General features: G+C 50.8%; 1 protein-coding gene across 2 annotated transcripts in view; it reads right to left on the bottom strand.

Annotated features, from left to right (window-relative positions):
• Window positions 1-7,782: 7,782 nt before the first annotated feature.
• The window catches only part of YPEL2 (yippee like 2), a 32,927-nt gene continuing 24,673 nt past the window's right edge, over window positions 7,783-16,036 (bottom strand). Inside the window, exons 3-6 of one of the 2 annotated variants that reach the window (XR_015278588.1) lie at window positions 14,690-14,733; window positions 13,837-13,945; window positions 12,483-12,723; window positions 7,783-8,663 (exon numbers count right to left, since the gene is read on the bottom strand). Coding sequence is in view for 1 of the 2 variants with exons in the window: in XM_086860021.1 (XP_086716147.1) it covers window positions 12,634-12,723; window positions 13,837-13,945; window positions 14,690-14,733 (243 nt within the window). In the remaining variant the exon portion in view is untranslated. Of the gene's footprint in view, window positions 12,724-13,836; window positions 13,946-14,689; window positions 14,734-16,036 lie in introns of both variants that reach the window. The other variant, XM_086860021.1, reaches the window with a different exon arrangement.

The following is a 16,036-nucleotide window of genomic DNA, read 5'->3' as shown; positions in this document are numbered from 1 at the left end:
TGTGATGCAGACAGCAGCCCCCAGCATGAACTCCCGGTGTCTGCATCAAACCCCAGATCTCTGTAAGGCAGCAAAAAACCCCTTGGAGCAGCTGCTGCCTCTGCTGGCTTTATCATAAATAAAACAAATGCAAGAACTGGAGAGCTAATCAGGGAAAAAGCAACATGTGCTGCTCAGGGCTGTGTTAGGGGCGTCTGGAGGTGTGGGATGGGCGTAGAGGGGGATCAGCTCTGGGAGAACCTCCTGGGCTCTGCAGCTGAACTGTGACCACTTCATGTTTTGAAGTGAAAGACCTTGCTGAAAAGAGCCTGGGCAGTGCCTCTGAGGGGCTCAAGCACAGCTCAGCAGGCTGGCTTTGCAGAGATTCCCGGCATGGGTTTGCCAGGGAAGGTTCCATCCCTGGGTGACGATGCCCCGGCTGCCCTGGGGTCCTGGGGGTGCAGCAGCCACACGCCCGCTCCTCGGCAGGAGGCAGCTCCCAGCCTCATCCCAATTAATCATCTCCTAATGACTTTTCTGAACTGGGAGGATTTCCTTAATTATACCATGCATTAGACTTTAATCAAGAAATCAATTTTTCACGCCACCCCAAACCCGCGGGTGCCCGGAGTGTCCCTGGCCCTGCACAGAGTAGAATTACCACTGGAATTTGGGAGCAGTGCGTGCCAGGGCTCGTTACCAAACCCAGCTCTAAGTGATTTAATTAAGATCCCTGCACTGCCCCGTGCCTGTGTCCCTCAGCTCAGTTTTTCCTGGGTTTTTCAGCCACCTGACACAGATGCCAGGCACGGCAGGCCCTCGTGTGCCGGCTTAGTGCCCGTGTGCCCGGCTGGCCACGGTGGGAAAGGATTTGTATTTGCTGCAAAGTGGCTTCACCCACTCCCACCAAGACCAACACAGCCCCTGGTGCACCTCCTGCCTCTGCAAACCCTCTGGAATGAAATAGAAATCCTGGGGGTGCTGGGATCTGCTCCGGTGTGCCACCGTGCCTGGCTGCTGTGATCCGAAGGAGAGAAGTTAATTAAACATTAACCTCACTTTTCTGTTCCACTTCTCAGGACAATGTGTGGCTGGGTTTATCTGACCCTCCTGCTCATTGGGGAGGATTGATGGTTGTGCCTGATCCAAACCCTGATCCATTTCCTCTTTCCCTGGTTTTGTTGGGATTCACCCCAGCCCAGCAGTGCCAGGATCCCACAGGATCTCCGGGGTCTGGGGGTCTCACCCCAACCATCAGCACATTCCCAGCAGAGTTTCACAGCTCAGCGTGGCTCAGATTCTTTACACTTGATTAATTCCCTCCCTCCTGAGGAGCTCTGGGTGGCAGGGCCAACCCCAGCCACTTTTATTTTCCCTGTTACCCTCCTTCCTCCCATCACTGCTGGCACAGATGATGAGGCTGCTGGGACAGGGCTGGGATTTCCAGTACCTGCTGCCTCTGCAAGGAACCAAAAATAAAAAAGCATCTGCTAAAAATACTGAATGATCAGGGGAAAAAAAATGCTAAACCCCAGAGATCTCCTTGGACTCTGAGGATTAATTTTCATTTCCCTTTAATCCGGACACAATTTGTGACGACACTGCTGGCGGCCACGGCTCAGTTCCATGGACAGAAGCTGGAGTTCTGCTTCCCCAACTTTTGGGCATATTCCAAAGGAAAATGGACACACAACAAGCAGGAGGCCACAGGGTTCAGTGCAGGGTGCCAGAAATGTGTCCTAAATCCCGTGGCTGCAGCTCCCAGCGTGTCCTTCCCCAGCTCCATATTCAGATCCAAACTTTGTGCTGCCTACAGCCACTTTTGGGGTGCTCTGATCCTCTACCCCACTGTGAGAAAGAGCAGAAAAAGGGACCAGAGGTCCCAGATTACAGCCTGGACTTCTGAAAACTAAGATTTACCAATACTCTCCACTTTTAAGGGAAGGAAAATCAGAGCAAGTTAATTTGTGATCTTCCAAAGAGACAACAAAGTTAATTCCTGGAAGGGATTACTCATCTAAAGGAGCAGAGGATGTTATGCACCCACAAACCTCTGTGAGCAGTGACCAGCTGCCCCCACACTGCCCAAATCCTTGGAAAACACTTCCCTAGCTTTATCCCAGCAGTGAAACATGGGTAACATGAGGGGCACACGCTGGGCTCTCCCCGCAGTTCCCCTCTCCCAGATCCCCGCAGCGGGGGTGGGCTGAGCATCCTTGAACAGAAACTTTGCTCCCAGCTTCCCCACTGATAAAATAGATGCAAATATATGCATGAAAAAATTTCATTTTTCATTATTTCCTTCGGTGCTGGGAGGAAAAATCCCTTAATTCCCAGGACAAGCCCAGGGTTTGGTGCCCCCCCATGCAGCAGCTAAATTTGGGGGGGTTGGGGATGGTCAGGCTCAGAGGAAAGAGGCAGGAACACATTTTGGGGGTCTTTGGGCAGGAAGGGCTCAGCCTCAGGAATATTTTGAGCACTGAGGGCCTGTGAGCAGACAAGGGCTCATAGTTTGAGGTGTGATTTATGTGCAGCAGCACATAAACACCTGAAACAGGGTCTTTAAAAACACCTCAGACTTCACCACAATGCTGCTGCTGTGGGGCTCCATGTGGAAAAAAAAAATAAGGAAAACGAAATGTAAGCAATTCCTTAAAAGCTGCTCCAAATGTGCTTTCAGCCCAGGAGTGATCAGAGAGGCAAGTCAATATTTTCCTGGAGAGGAAACACCTCTGTGTTTACACCTGGTGCTGTTTGCTGAGCGCTGCTCTCAGCCCTGCTCTGTGTTTGCCCAGGGCAGGATGTGGGGAAGAATCCAGGGCTTGTGTGGAGGAAACTCTGTGGTTTCAGGAGCTGCAAGGAATCTCTTTACTGGGTCACATTTCTGTGAGTCTCAAACAAGGGGCTGCTGTTGGGCTGGACAAGATGGATAAAACCCAAATATTTAATTCAGGAGGGCCCAAGCTGCAGCTCTGGGCTGCAGGACTCTTCCCACGTGCTTGCTTTGCTCTGCTTGTTGGGCAGATCCCCCATGGATGCCTTTAAGATTTCCTCCTCCAAGTGCTTGAAGACACCTGACCCAAAATTTGCAGATGCAGCGATGCTGAGTGTCACATATGATATCCCCGTGGAATGGAGAGAGCCATGGGAACGGGAACGAGCCCTGCAGCACCTTCCCTGGGGACAGCTGTGTCTGTCCAGTTTAATGCTGTGCATCCCCAAGATCCCACCCAAATCCTGCACATTTCTGTCCCTGACACAGCCACTGCCCACTTGGAGCAAGGAGCAGAGCTCACCCAGCCCTGGGGTGGGAATCTCCCACAGAAAAACTTATAAGCCCCCTGAAAATGGTGGCCAAAATTGAAATATTTCCCTGGGATGTGACAGGATGAAGACACTGCCAGCTCCCTGGTGTGGGGACCGTGGAGCTGAAGGGCTCAGGAAGGTGCCCCCGTGATCCCTTTGCTCACCAGCCTGGAAAGGAGCACAGAGCTCTCCCCTTACCAGCACCCAACAGCTGCCAAAGGTCAGGATTAAGCTCCACAGACCTTGACAAGGGTTTGTGCAACAAAATCCCCTCCAACACCTCGGGAAAGGCTGGGCTGAGCTTCACCTCCTCTCACTCATTGGACATTGGGGTGGTTTGGCCGGGCAGAGCAGCCAGGGGACGTGGCTGGGATCCCTGTGCCACCAGGAGCTGCTCCAAATCTTCCCCCACGAGCCCTTAATCAGCTTCCACCTGGGATTAGCTCAAACATTCCCAGCCTCTGCTTCAAAATAGCTTTTCTCGCTTGTGGGCAACTAATCCAAAAGGAGCCCTGTCCCTGTTAGCCAGCACCTCCAGCAAGGATGGGCTTTTCCTAAGGCTTGAGCCTTGAAAGTTTTGGGTTGAGAACCTAGGGCATGGAACACTCGTGTTCAGAGCTGGGTTGTGGTGAGGATTCATAGAAGCAGCTCCTGTAAACCCAAGCAAAGCCTGGCCTGGTCCAAGGCAGCTACAAAGAGCACAAGAGCCCAGTTTGGGCTGAATTATTTGTATTTTGGGGGAAATTCAGGTTTGGCAAAAGGGATTTCACTCAGAAGCTCACAGATCCTTTCCTGCTGACAGCAAGTAGAGCCAAGAAAACTCCCTGTGTGTCTGAGCCCACCAGGACCTGGGCATGAATTGGGTGAAAAACTAGCCCCTTCTGTAGGATGGATCCCCAGAGCAAAGAGCTGCTGAAAAGCCAGGCTGAAAAATGAACTCCCACAGCACCCAGAGGAGCAGGCAGCTTGGGAAGGGACGTGCAAGCAGTCACATCCCCGAGTGCAGCTGATGACGTGGCTATGATTTAATAAAGGACATTATTAGTGCCCTGCTAATGGCTCCAGGCGCCGGCAGCGGAGCTGGCCGGCTGCTGGCAGCTCCCAGCCCGGCACAGCTCATTCCCACCAGGCTTCTAAAGATTCAATTCACCTCCACAGGGCTGCAAAAGCATTTGCATTGACAGTCCCCCATCACAGCCTCCTCCTGCTGCCCCCATAACCAGGCACACGGAGCCACAGCAGCTCAACACCGGCTCAAATCCTCAGTCAGACAGAAATCCCACCTCAGATTAAACACAACACAGCCCCAAGCCTCCATTTCCTCCTAAAACCTGCTCCCACCTGGCTCCTTCCCACTGACCTGCCACAAAACCCGGCAAGACTGAGCAGCAAAACCCAGCTGAGGTTCCAGCAGCAACACCACTCCAAAAAAAGCTTCCTCGCAGTAAAAATATGTCCAGAAACGAGCAAAAACCTGGGGACTGGGGAGGCAGCGGTGATGGGCACAGCCCCAGTGACCTCCCAGCCATCGCTCCTGGTGTTTCCCTGCCCTTTGCCTCATCAGCAGTGACTGGGGTGTTGATGAGCTGCCCTGGGGGAGGAAAGGGCCCCGTGTCTGGGAGGAATTGATATTGACTGCTGAGGTGTTCAATTCTGTGTCCTCAGAGCAGCAGTTTTGGCCGAGGCTCCGTTTTGTGCCACGAAGGCTCTGCTGCTTCCCCCTGGTTCAGGCAGCATCTGCACCATGGCTCATCTCCAGGCAGGAAACTCCAAAAAAGAAAAATCCCTGTGAGGCAGAGATGGAGCAAATCCCTCATTTCCACAGGGTGAGACATCTGCCAGCAAAGGGACTTGGCAGAGATGGGGAACCTGCGTCAGAGGCTGAACCCTCCAGTGCTCCAGCTCCTCCAGCACCAGGGCTTGGCTGGGAGAGGCCCTCTGTTTCTGTCTGAAACCTCCATAAAAATAGCACAATTATGGGAAAATCCTTGTCCAAGTGGAAAAGAAAACACCAGCCTGGCTTTCACGAGGAAGCAGAGCTCTATAAAAGCACTCCTGTAGCTGTTTCTGTCAGGGGTCCAAAGTCTCGCTCGCAGCCCTTCACGCAGGGCCATGGCTCCACAGGGCGAGGGCGGCCCCCTGCTAAAGGATTTTTATGATTTTTTCCCCCAGCATTTCACTTCACCTCATCAGAAGTTTCCATACATTGGGAACAAACCGTCTGCAGGAGCCTTTTCCCTGGAGCAGAGCGGGGCAGCCCCCGCCGGGAGCAGCTGCTTGATCCCGAGCCATAAATAACAGGCCAGGCTGGAAAATCTCCATGGGTTTGGTTTTTTTCTCACAGAAGTCGGGCTGGTGATGTCTGTCACCCCCTGTCCCTCTGTCCTTCCAGCAGCCTTTCCCTGAGTCCCCTTTACGGACTCGGGGTGCCCTGACAGATGGGGGGATTTAACCCTGGAGGGATTTAATTAAAGGTACCCAAACCTGGATAAAGTTTGTGCTCACAACACCCCGAGATCCCCCAAAACAGAGCAGAGCTGTGGTTTTTGGGGGCCACACGGGGAGGGGTGGCAGCAGGGCTTTGTGATTTGCCCTCTGTGCACACAGGGCAGGGTCCCCCAGGGGTGACCACGTTCCAGGTGACATTTCCTTCGTGCCTGGCCCGCTTCTGTGGGACATTTCTCGGTCAGCAACAGAGAACGGCCTCGGATCTATTTATACCCCACCCTGGAGCCGGGTAAAAATAACCCCGGCGTGTTTGGCAGCCTGAAGGCGCTGCTGTAAATCCTCCCTGTCAGCGAGAAAATCCCGCTGGGGTCGGAGCCGGGGTCCCGCTGGGAAAGGAGGTGCTGGGGGAAGCCCAGGGGCATCCGTGGGGTTGGACCCCGAGCGGAGGAGGAAAGGGATAGAGGGAACCTATGGGGCAGCAGCTGGCAGCATCCCTGTGTCCCAAAAATCCGTCTGGGAAGCAGAGCAGGAGCGTCAGATTGCTCTTGAACCAGGATTAAAAGGCACTGGCGCTGCTGTATTTTTAGCTTCGTGATCATCCTTTGAAAAAAAAAATCCCTCATTGTGGCTGGTGGGGTGGGAGAGGAGTCGGGAGCTGCCCCAAGCTCAGCCCCGCTGTTCTTTATATCCCATCCTGTGGCCACAGGGAAGGTCACGGTGACTCCTGCAGTGCTGTCACTTCACAGGGACCGGGGAGCCCCATCCCATCCCATCCCATCCCATCCCATCCCATCCCATCCCATCCCATCCCATCCCATCCCATCCCATCCCATCCCATCCCATCCCATCCCATCCCATCCCATCCCATGGATCCCATCCCATCCCATCCCATCCCATCCCATCCCATCCCATCCCATCCCATCCCCTTGCAGATCCCGGGGCTGCTGCCACCCGAATCAGCTTTATCTGCCGGGTTATTAATAGCTGCGGCTCGGCTCGGCCCTGCTCTAATTGCAGGTTAATGAACACCCGGGAGAGGCTGTCCCGCATCCCTGCTCGGCCCGCCTGGGAGCAGCCCCAGGATGCCGGAGCCGCCGGGTCCCGGTGTCCCCCAGCCCCGGGGTCGTTCCACGCCCGAGCTGTCGCGGTCCTGGTGGGGACAGCCTTGAGTTGTCCCTCTGGTTGTGGCCTGGATGCTCGGGGAGGGAAATGCTGAGCACGACGCTTTTTCCTGGGGGATTTTCCCTGCAGGACTCGCAGCCGGGCTGGAGAGGAGCCACGCCAGAGCTGTGATGGTGAACAAGAAACGTTCCCACATCTGCCGGTCCCCTCCCCATCCCAAGGGATTCCCACTGCCCACACCACACAGGGTTAAAGCCTTTGGGATTTTGCAATGGTCCGCAGCAGCTCCGGGGGTTGTGGGAACAAGTGCCAGGAGCTGCCCCACACAGACCCTGCACAGGGGCCCGAAGGTCGTTCCTTGGCCGTGTCCTTGTTCCCAGAGCAGGGGCAGTGTCTCGCTCTTGGGGACACACCCAGAGTGTCCCCAGCTGCTGTGGGGCCAAGAAGAGCAAGTGAAGGTTTTGGTGAAACCAATTATTATGTGATCTATGATTTCCCCAACCCCAGTGCATGGATTGTCCCGCTGGCCATGGGACGAGGGTTCCCAGCTCATCTTCCTTGGTCCTTTCCCAGCTCCCGGAATCCCCAGCTCCTCCTCAGCTCCCTCGGCCCCAGCTGCTCTCGGGCTCAGCTCTCCTGGCCTGGCCTGAGCTCATTCCCAGCTCAGGGCTCTGCTCTGGCCCCGTGCCCTCCAGAGAGGGTTAAGTCGCTCCTTGGGCCCCGTGGGGAATTAAGGGCGCTCAGAGCCAGGGTACGGGGACAGGTCCCTGACACCTCCAGCAGAGCCATGAACAGGGATCGGCCCATCCCAAAAAACTCAACCAAAGCACAGCCTCCCACCTGCCTTGCTGCTCTTTGAGGTGGAGGCAGCAGGAATTGGAGCAGCTCTGGATTTTGGGGATTTGCACAGAGTAAAGGACCAGCAGCTTTAGTACTTGAAAATTTTATTTTCTCAAATGAGCACCAACACATATTGTAAATATGACAAACAATACGCCTCCCTCTAATACTGAAGAACTATATACAATGTACAAATACATGAAACGTGAAAACCAATTATCTGAAAAACAAACAATTGCATTTATGACTGAAGCAAATGACCTGAAAGAATATGCAAAAAAAAAAAATAATTAAAATAAGATCAAAGAAATAAAAGTATACACAATTTGTAAACACAAGAGCATCCATAGACAGGCTGGTATTGGAAATATTGTCCTTAGTTTTGTCAGTGGGGAAAGCATTCCCATTTCCTTAGGAAGAACAAAACAAAGGATACACACAGTTGTAACGATGAGAACAGCTTATTTGTGGTTGTACCTTACACAATGCCATTCTGCTTGCATTTAAGTATGTTGATTTTTTTTTTTTTTTTTCTGAATTCAAGATGATTTTGTTTCCCCTCTTCTGCTTGTTCTTTTTCACCAGGATTCTGCAGAAAATCTCTGTCTAACCTGATTGTTTCTGAGCACTGAGGCCTCTCCCGTGGTGGGAAGAGCTCCTTCCCACTGAGCTGAGCTTGGTGTTTGGCATCCCCTCTTCATCCCAAAACTGCTTCACCTGGAAGCTCCTCCCGAGGCAGGGAAGTGCAGTGAAATGCATGATTCACACACTCTCACAGAGCAGTTAGAAAAATGCATACAGAGAAAATTCTCACTTGATCATCACGAGAACAAGAGGTTTTATTTCGCAGGGTTTGATCTGTTCCTGTGTGGTTTGAAGCCGTGTGCAGAGAATTAAAAAGCCTGCAAGAGTTCTTGACCAGCTCCTTGCTCAGCAAAACACATCCAGTGGTTTGTGCTGTTGGTCCACTTTGGGATAAACAAGAGACCAAATGAGAGAAAAACAAAGAAGGGCAAGAAGGGGGGAGATTAAAGACAGAAAGGAGAACAAAATAAATGAACTTTACTGCCAAGAGAGGTAAACTTTTACTCTAATTTGTTGTGTAGCAGCCTGGTTAAAAAATATATATATAAACAAAACAACAACAACAAAACCTCCCCTCAAAAATAAAACCAGGATCCAAAGATTTATGGTTTAGGTGAGTTAAAAGCTCCATCCTCCATCCCTGCTGCCCCAGCAACAGCGAATCCGAGGCTGCAGCTCCTGTCCAATCCCAACTCCTGCAGCTCCAGATCTACTTCACTCCAGCCAACACTGGTGCAAGAGAAAATTCCAGGCCTGGATTCTACAAACCAGGGAAAGTGGGAGCCCCACCAGGCTCCAGGGGATTCCTGGTGGGAGCACCAGGGGACTCCAGCCCCAGGGAAAGCCAGAGGGGAACTGGAGCCCTCCCAAGTGCCTGCAGCCCCTCTGAGCCCAAACATCCCCCTGGGGGCTGCTGTCCCCAACCCAGCCACCAAATCTGCCAGCTGGGAGTCCCCTCTCCTGCCACATCCACAGGAAACACGGATCCACTGCAGAGGACAACGTAAATTATGATTTTTGTTTCCCTTTAAACATATTTTCCAACAAATACAGAAGGAAACAGTATCATCATAAACAAAAACAACAAAAAAAAGTGCTCTCAGGGAGGGGCTCTGAGAAAACAGCACCAAATATATTATTTCTTTAAAAAAAATTAAATATTATTTACAAAAGTATATTTCACAAGATAACGTCTGGGGGTTATTTTTTCTGCTTTGTATATATTATAATCTGAATATTTCTTACAGGGGTCAGGATTTCACACCAGACAATCCACCAAAGCAAAAAACAATTTAAAACTTACTCAAGTCTGAGCTTTGGGGTTTAGGGGGGGATGTAAACTCAAGGGTGCTCACAGCTGCCCAGACACGAGGCTGGACACCAAAACAAGAAGGAAAACTCGCTGCTGTCCCTGTTTTCCCGAGGATGCTGCCCACAGAAAGCAGCACCACGTGCTCAGGAACCAGTTTCCATGGGCCACATCTGTTTCTCCTGGGAAAAGGCCCCACCTGGCTCAGCTCAGCAGGGAAGTTCTTTGGTTATCTCTGAGTGTGTCACTCTGTGGCTCCTCCACTCGGGAGCCACCAGCACAGATCCCACATTCAGAGCAGCACAGATCCCAAATTCCTGCCAGCCCCCAGCTCCCGGGGGAATCAGCAGCCAGCTGAAGCTGTTCCTGTTTCCTGCACACACACAGGAGCTGCACAAGCCCAATTCTCCTCATCCACCTTGCAGGACATCACAGCCCCCCCAGGGAATTCTCTGGGTGCTGGGGACAGCCACATATGGGGCTCCCAGCAGGGCTCAGGGCCAGGCTCTCAAACCAATTAAAAGCAGATTAACACCTCACCCTATTCAAACTTGGACTGGTTGCCATTAAAAGCCTGTGACCAGTAAAAACCAGCCAGGTCTGATGGGGCATTGCCCTTTTTTTGTCCCAAATGAACGGATAAAAACATTTCCACCTGGCAGCTCTCTGGAGCTGGTATTTCTCAGAGCAGTTCTCTGCACAGCCCTGCCTTTTAGGTCTCTTTTTCATCAGCAGTCACTCCAAATACAAACATCAAACCACGAGCCCTGTGTGCTCTTCTCAGCCTCATTGGATTTGGGATGATCCCTCACCTCTCCCAGCTCCTTTACAGGCTCTGTAGAGACTAAAGAGCTCTTTGAAGAACAGGAATTACTTCCCACTAGTCAAGACTCAATAAATTGCCATGGATCCTCAATGAAAGGACAGGGAAATGGCAGCAGATCAGTGCCAGAGTCCACAAGACAGCAGGTGCTGTGGAATTTTTGATTTTTATGGGATTTGTCACAGCAGGAAATGTGGCTGATAGAAGGAGAGACAATCCAAAACAAAAGCTGAAGCAATTGTCACACAGCCAGAGCAGAAGGGTGAGGGCAGAAGCCACCTCTGGACAGGTTGGTCACAAACTCCATCCCCTGCAGGAGCCCGGCCAACTCCACCTCATTTCTCCAAAGTTGTCGAGAACAGAGCTTTGAGAGAGAAAAAAACAACCTTTGCTTCATCAGGTTTGGGTTTCAGCACAAGGATCCAACACTGAATTCCACCCTGATCCTTAAGGAGAGTCTCTATCCGCATTCCCTGCCAATTTAACAACAAATGACTCTTCCACAGCCCCCTGGAACCTCTCAGGGGTGGGGGCAAGTGACAACAGATTACAGCTCCAAAGCTTCTGTTTCATAAGGAGTCACCACCCCCTGCACAACACTCTTTCCTTCTGGATTAAGAAAGATTTCCCCCCATGGATTAACCTACTTGAAAGAAATCAGCCAACAAAAAGAAAAATTCACTCAGGGAGAGATAAAACAAACTCAGCTCAATAGTCCTGGGTTATGCACCAGATACTGGCTGGATGCTGCACGGCAAACTTCCCATTGTTATTTTGGCCTAACACAGTTCCCCTGTCACACACGGCGCCCCTTCCCCACCATCCACCTCGGGAAGGGGCTCAGGAATCACCATGGAAAAATTCAAATGGGAAGGACTCCTTGTCCATTGCAGTTCTGACACCCACATGTACCCCTCAAGGCATAGACTGCTCCAGGGGTTGGTGGGAAGGTGCTTAATTTCTTTTTTTCTTTCCCATTCTCCTCGTGCCTGCAGTGGGCTTCTGGGAGTGGGAAAAGGGGGGAGGATTTGGGGAGGATTTCTCAGGGCTTGAAATATCCAACACAACCTCCAGGAACTCGGCTCCCTCCTCGCACCATTTCTGCGCCAGGCTCCCCCAGTGGAGCCTGGCATGCAAGGAAAAGGTTCTGCAACAGCATTTTCCTACTTGCACTTGTGAAAGATCGGTGCAACACCACCGAGGGTGCTCAGGGGAGGCCAGGAAATCCAGGGGTACCCTCTGTCACTGTTCCCATCCTCCTCTACGGAATTTCCTCCTCCTTGCCTCGCACGTGCCTTTCTTCACCCTGTCACGTTTTCTAAGCTGCAGCTCCAGCCTCCTTGTGCCTCAAGTGGTTTTCTCCTCCTCTCTGAAGGGCTCAAGAGTCTGGATTTGGTTTCTCCAGCCATGAGGATGCTCCTCATGGCCGTGCTCTGCTGGGACGTTTGGCCTCTCTACCCTGAACCAGCAAGAAAAAGGAGAGGCAGGGAATCTCTCCAGCCTCCAGGTCCTGCCCCCTCAAACAACGAGTTCATAAATAGCAAACAAAACACAGATTGTGGGGGGAGCTGGTTCTGCCTCGGGCTCAGCCGGCTCGGGCTGAGGCTCCGCCGATGGATTCGGGATTCCGAGAGAAAACGCAGCCGTGAGGTAATTTCTGTCCTTTTAGACAAGGAGATATTCCTCTATCCTTTTTAGACAAGTAGGTATTTCTCTATCCATTTAGACAAGTAGATATTTCTCTGTCCATTTAGACAAGGAGATGGTTTCAAGCCTTGCTTAACCAGGACTGAAAGGAGAAGCACAGCGTCACCTTCTGATGGTTCCCCTGCTCCCCCACCCCTCTCCCACCTTCTCCTGCCCAGGCCTCGGGGTCTTCCTCCCACACCTGGGGAGGTGCCAGGAGAGCCCAGGTCAGGCTGGATCGAGCTCTGGGCACATGGAATGGCTGTCGGGCATTCGGTGCATTCTCTGAGCCAACGCCAGAACAGAGAGAGAAGCAGCCAGGGTCAACTCACAAACAGATACAAAGCAAAGAGACAGAGAGACAGAAATTTAGAGGCCAGTCACCAATAAAGATGGAGAAGGGTGTGAAGATGCTCCCGGATTGCAGAGCCTCTAAATGCATGGAACCAAGCGTTCAGTCACTCTCTCACTCTTGGATATAATGTTCGGTTGGATGGCATTCTCTTACACGCTGCTAGGGCTGGGCTCTTCCCACTCAATCCCAGCCATTATCCTTGATCATGTGAGCTAGTTCAATGATGTATTTGCCTTCTTTATACTTCTGGCTGCTTTCAAAAGCGTGTTCCTAAAATGGAACGAGGAGGAAGGGTGAGATTGAGGTGGTATTTGGATGTAAATCATGTTATGGGAATGCTGGTGCAAGTCTGAGCCTTGCCCAAAGAGAAAAAGTCAACTGCAGGTTTTCCTGCTGGCTCCCAGGAAAATTGTGAGGGAAAAAATCTTAAATCCTGCTTCTGGAACCTTAAATCCTGCTTCTGGAACCTTAAGTCCTGCTTCTGGAACCTTAAATCCTGCTTCTGGCTCTCTGTACATGCTGGGAAAAAGGAATTGGCAGATTTCTGTAGGCCAATGGCAACTGCTCCTAGGGCCAGGATTTAGGGATCACTGGTGGTAAAATCCAGCTCTCTCCAAGGTGGTTTGGGAATTTATTAAGGTTTGTTAGGAATGAAGTGGTTCTCTCATTGGGAATGGGATGGATTATGGTGAATTTAATGTGGAAATGGAGTCCCATGAGAAAATCCCACTCTAAACAGATCTGGGCCTGCAGCTGTGGAAACACACAGGAAACCTCTGGGATCCCCAATATCCCTGAGCTCCTGCATGGATTCCTACCCCATCAATTTTTGATATTTTCCTTTTTATAGCCTTTCAACTGACTTAGTGAAGAATACTTCTGCCCAGAGGCCATGGATACAAACTAAGATTTGCTTAGACACTGGTGGAAACATATGAACAAAATGGTGTAGGCCTCCAGAAGCAGAAATTAGGATGTAACATTAGATTTCATTGGAAGATAATTGAATTTAGGAAGAGCAAACAGATAAATTCATGTTCAACATGAATTCAACAGCATTTCCAGTGGGAAGGATTAATGGAGCATTCTATTATTCTGATAACATCTACCAGAATAATAGAAAAGTGTGAACCAAAAGAATGAAGTTATCCTCATTTATGTTACATGTCACTGAGGGCCACCCACCAAAACCAGGTGTAAATTCTTAGTAAAAAAAAAACAACCTACATTAAAGCTGATTCTCCAAATGCAACACACCCAAGACAGCAGGAAAACAGATGGTTACAGGTAAAAACCTGCATTTTGGGCTCCCAAAATTGTCTTTCCACCCCCTCAACTGGAGCAAAACTGCCCAGGGGCAAAGCCAGGGACACAAATACTCACATATTTCCAGCCCAGTGTGGTTTTGCAGTTTTCACAGTAAATATCTGCCACGGCGTGCAGTCCTGTTAATAACACCCGCTCCTCTGCAGGGCCACAGCCCACGTTAACTCTGGGACAAAGCACAGATGCTCCCCATTAGTGCCTTTCCACATCAAGATGCTCCAATAAAGCTGACAATGATTTCATTGCAGTGTTTGAAAACATGAGCAGGAGGTTCTGAGTTTCCCAGCTGTGCCTGAACAAAGCTCTCTCACAGTTCCAGAGCAGAATGAAAAGGTAAAATGGGGTTTTTATTCAATTAAAAAACTCAATGAAAGCTCTGAACAGGAGATTAATAACACTCTAGTCACTTGTGCTAATTAGGCATTTGAGAAAGATTTTCATTCTCAAATTGATAAAATAGTACTTTTACTTTCCCAAATGGAAAATTGAAAAGTGTAACTGAAATCAGCAGTTCTGCTGGAAGACAGCAGTGACCTCCCCAAAACTATTTCCAGTCACTGGGAAAATTATACTTAGTTTTTATGAAGTACATATTTAGATATCATCTATCTCCACATTTACAAAACTCTGGCTCTTTGGTCCAGCTACTTCCTGGGAGAGGAGAATGACTCAGCCATTAGCTCTGATTTCTCAACCCAATGACGAAAAAAATCACCTTTTCCTTGCTGCTTATCTGAAACCCGTACACGACTCAAATATGAATCAGGGGCTATTTCTGCCTCTTTCTCCACCATTTTCAGGAAGCTCCCAAGTCCCAGGCAGAGGTTTTCTGAAGGAAACTATGGGGCTTTTGCCTTTTTCAGGAGGGTTTTGTTAAATCTGCCCCAAGTGACACGTGCAGGGTACTCACACGGAGTTGAAGAGGTACGCTCGTCCTTGGCTGCCCTGGAAGGACTGGAAGGCAAGAAAACAAAGCTTAGTTGGCTGCTTGAGAGGAAAGAGGCAACAGTTCTCCAGCTCCAACACCTGCCCTTTTCACAGGACACACCTGGAATTTCAGTGTTTTCATACAGGCCCAACGTGCTGCTTGAGGGATGAGTTTTCTCTCTCACGTCCCAGCAAAATCTCTTTTTGCCCTTTGGGTGTTTATGAATTTCACACCACTCCTCAGCCTCACCTGAAGGCTGCCAAAAATTGGTTTGAATTTCTTTTCAAACTGCACTTGGACATGAGTTTGCCTTGGGAATTGCCCAGCCAGACACCGATCAGAGCTGAGGATTAGGATCTGTCTGTGCCAGGAGCTGTGCACACAAACACCACCGTGATTTCACAAAAGCCTCAGCCTTGAGGTGGCTGCAAGCCTCGTATTCCCAGGCCTGGAGATCTCCAGGACTGGGGCTAAACCCAGCAGGAAACAGAGATGAACACGGACAAGAGAACCACAGAGCAGCCAAACCAGCCCAGATAATCCAGGCACGTTCTCTCTGCCCCACATTTCCTCAGCACCCGAGAGCATCACCATGGATGGATCAGTTCTGGAGGGATCAGGGCAGTGCCAGCCTGGCAGGACACTGCAGGCACTCCCAGCACTTCCCAGCAGGTCCCAGTGTGCCACATTTGTGCCATCACCCTGTGACAGTGCCTGGCTGACAGGTACCAAGTGCCACCTGCATTTTTAATGTGCTTTGACAGACACACACTGAATTAAACATTTGGTGCATGTGAGCAAGAGCTGGGCTGTCTGTACACAGGTTACCTTGTGGGACACCTCAGGGAATGTCTGCACCGAGAGGCAGGCACTGGGGAAGTCACAAAGCAGCTTTTCTGGACCATTTACTGCTTTACTTTGCACTTCACCAGGAACCTTGGAATCTTCAGTGGTTTTCTTAAGACCTCAGCTGATGATTTCAGACCAAAAATCCTCAAAAGGGGGGTGACAGGGTTTTGAGGGAAACATTCATGTTTTACTTCCAGGCCCTCTAACAATGGTCATTTATATGGTTGAGTGCAACCCCACATCACATAAAACAATCTCTGGGGGTCCCTGCCCTCCTTGGGTTGTCCCCTTCCATCAGTGCCCTCCTGCACCTGCCCAACTCCTGCCTCGTGGAGAGGCAGTCAAAGCCCTGACAGCTTCCTTGGGAACAGCCCCAATTGCAAAAGGATCCTTTCCACAGAGCAGAGGTACCTCAGAGGACAAAACTGCCACAGGGCACCTGGGCAGGGAGCCACAGCCAGCAGTGCCAGCTGCCTGTGA

Source organism: Cyanistes caeruleus, chromosome 21, assembly GCF_971803275.1.
Source record: "Cyanistes caeruleus chromosome 21, bCyaCae1.hap1.1, whole genome shotgun sequence".
Lineage (NCBI taxonomy): Eukaryota > Metazoa > Chordata > Aves > Passeriformes > Paridae > Cyanistes > Cyanistes caeruleus.
The sequence above is the reverse complement of the archived record's forward strand: the minus strand, read 5'-3'. Positions and strand labels throughout refer to the sequence as shown.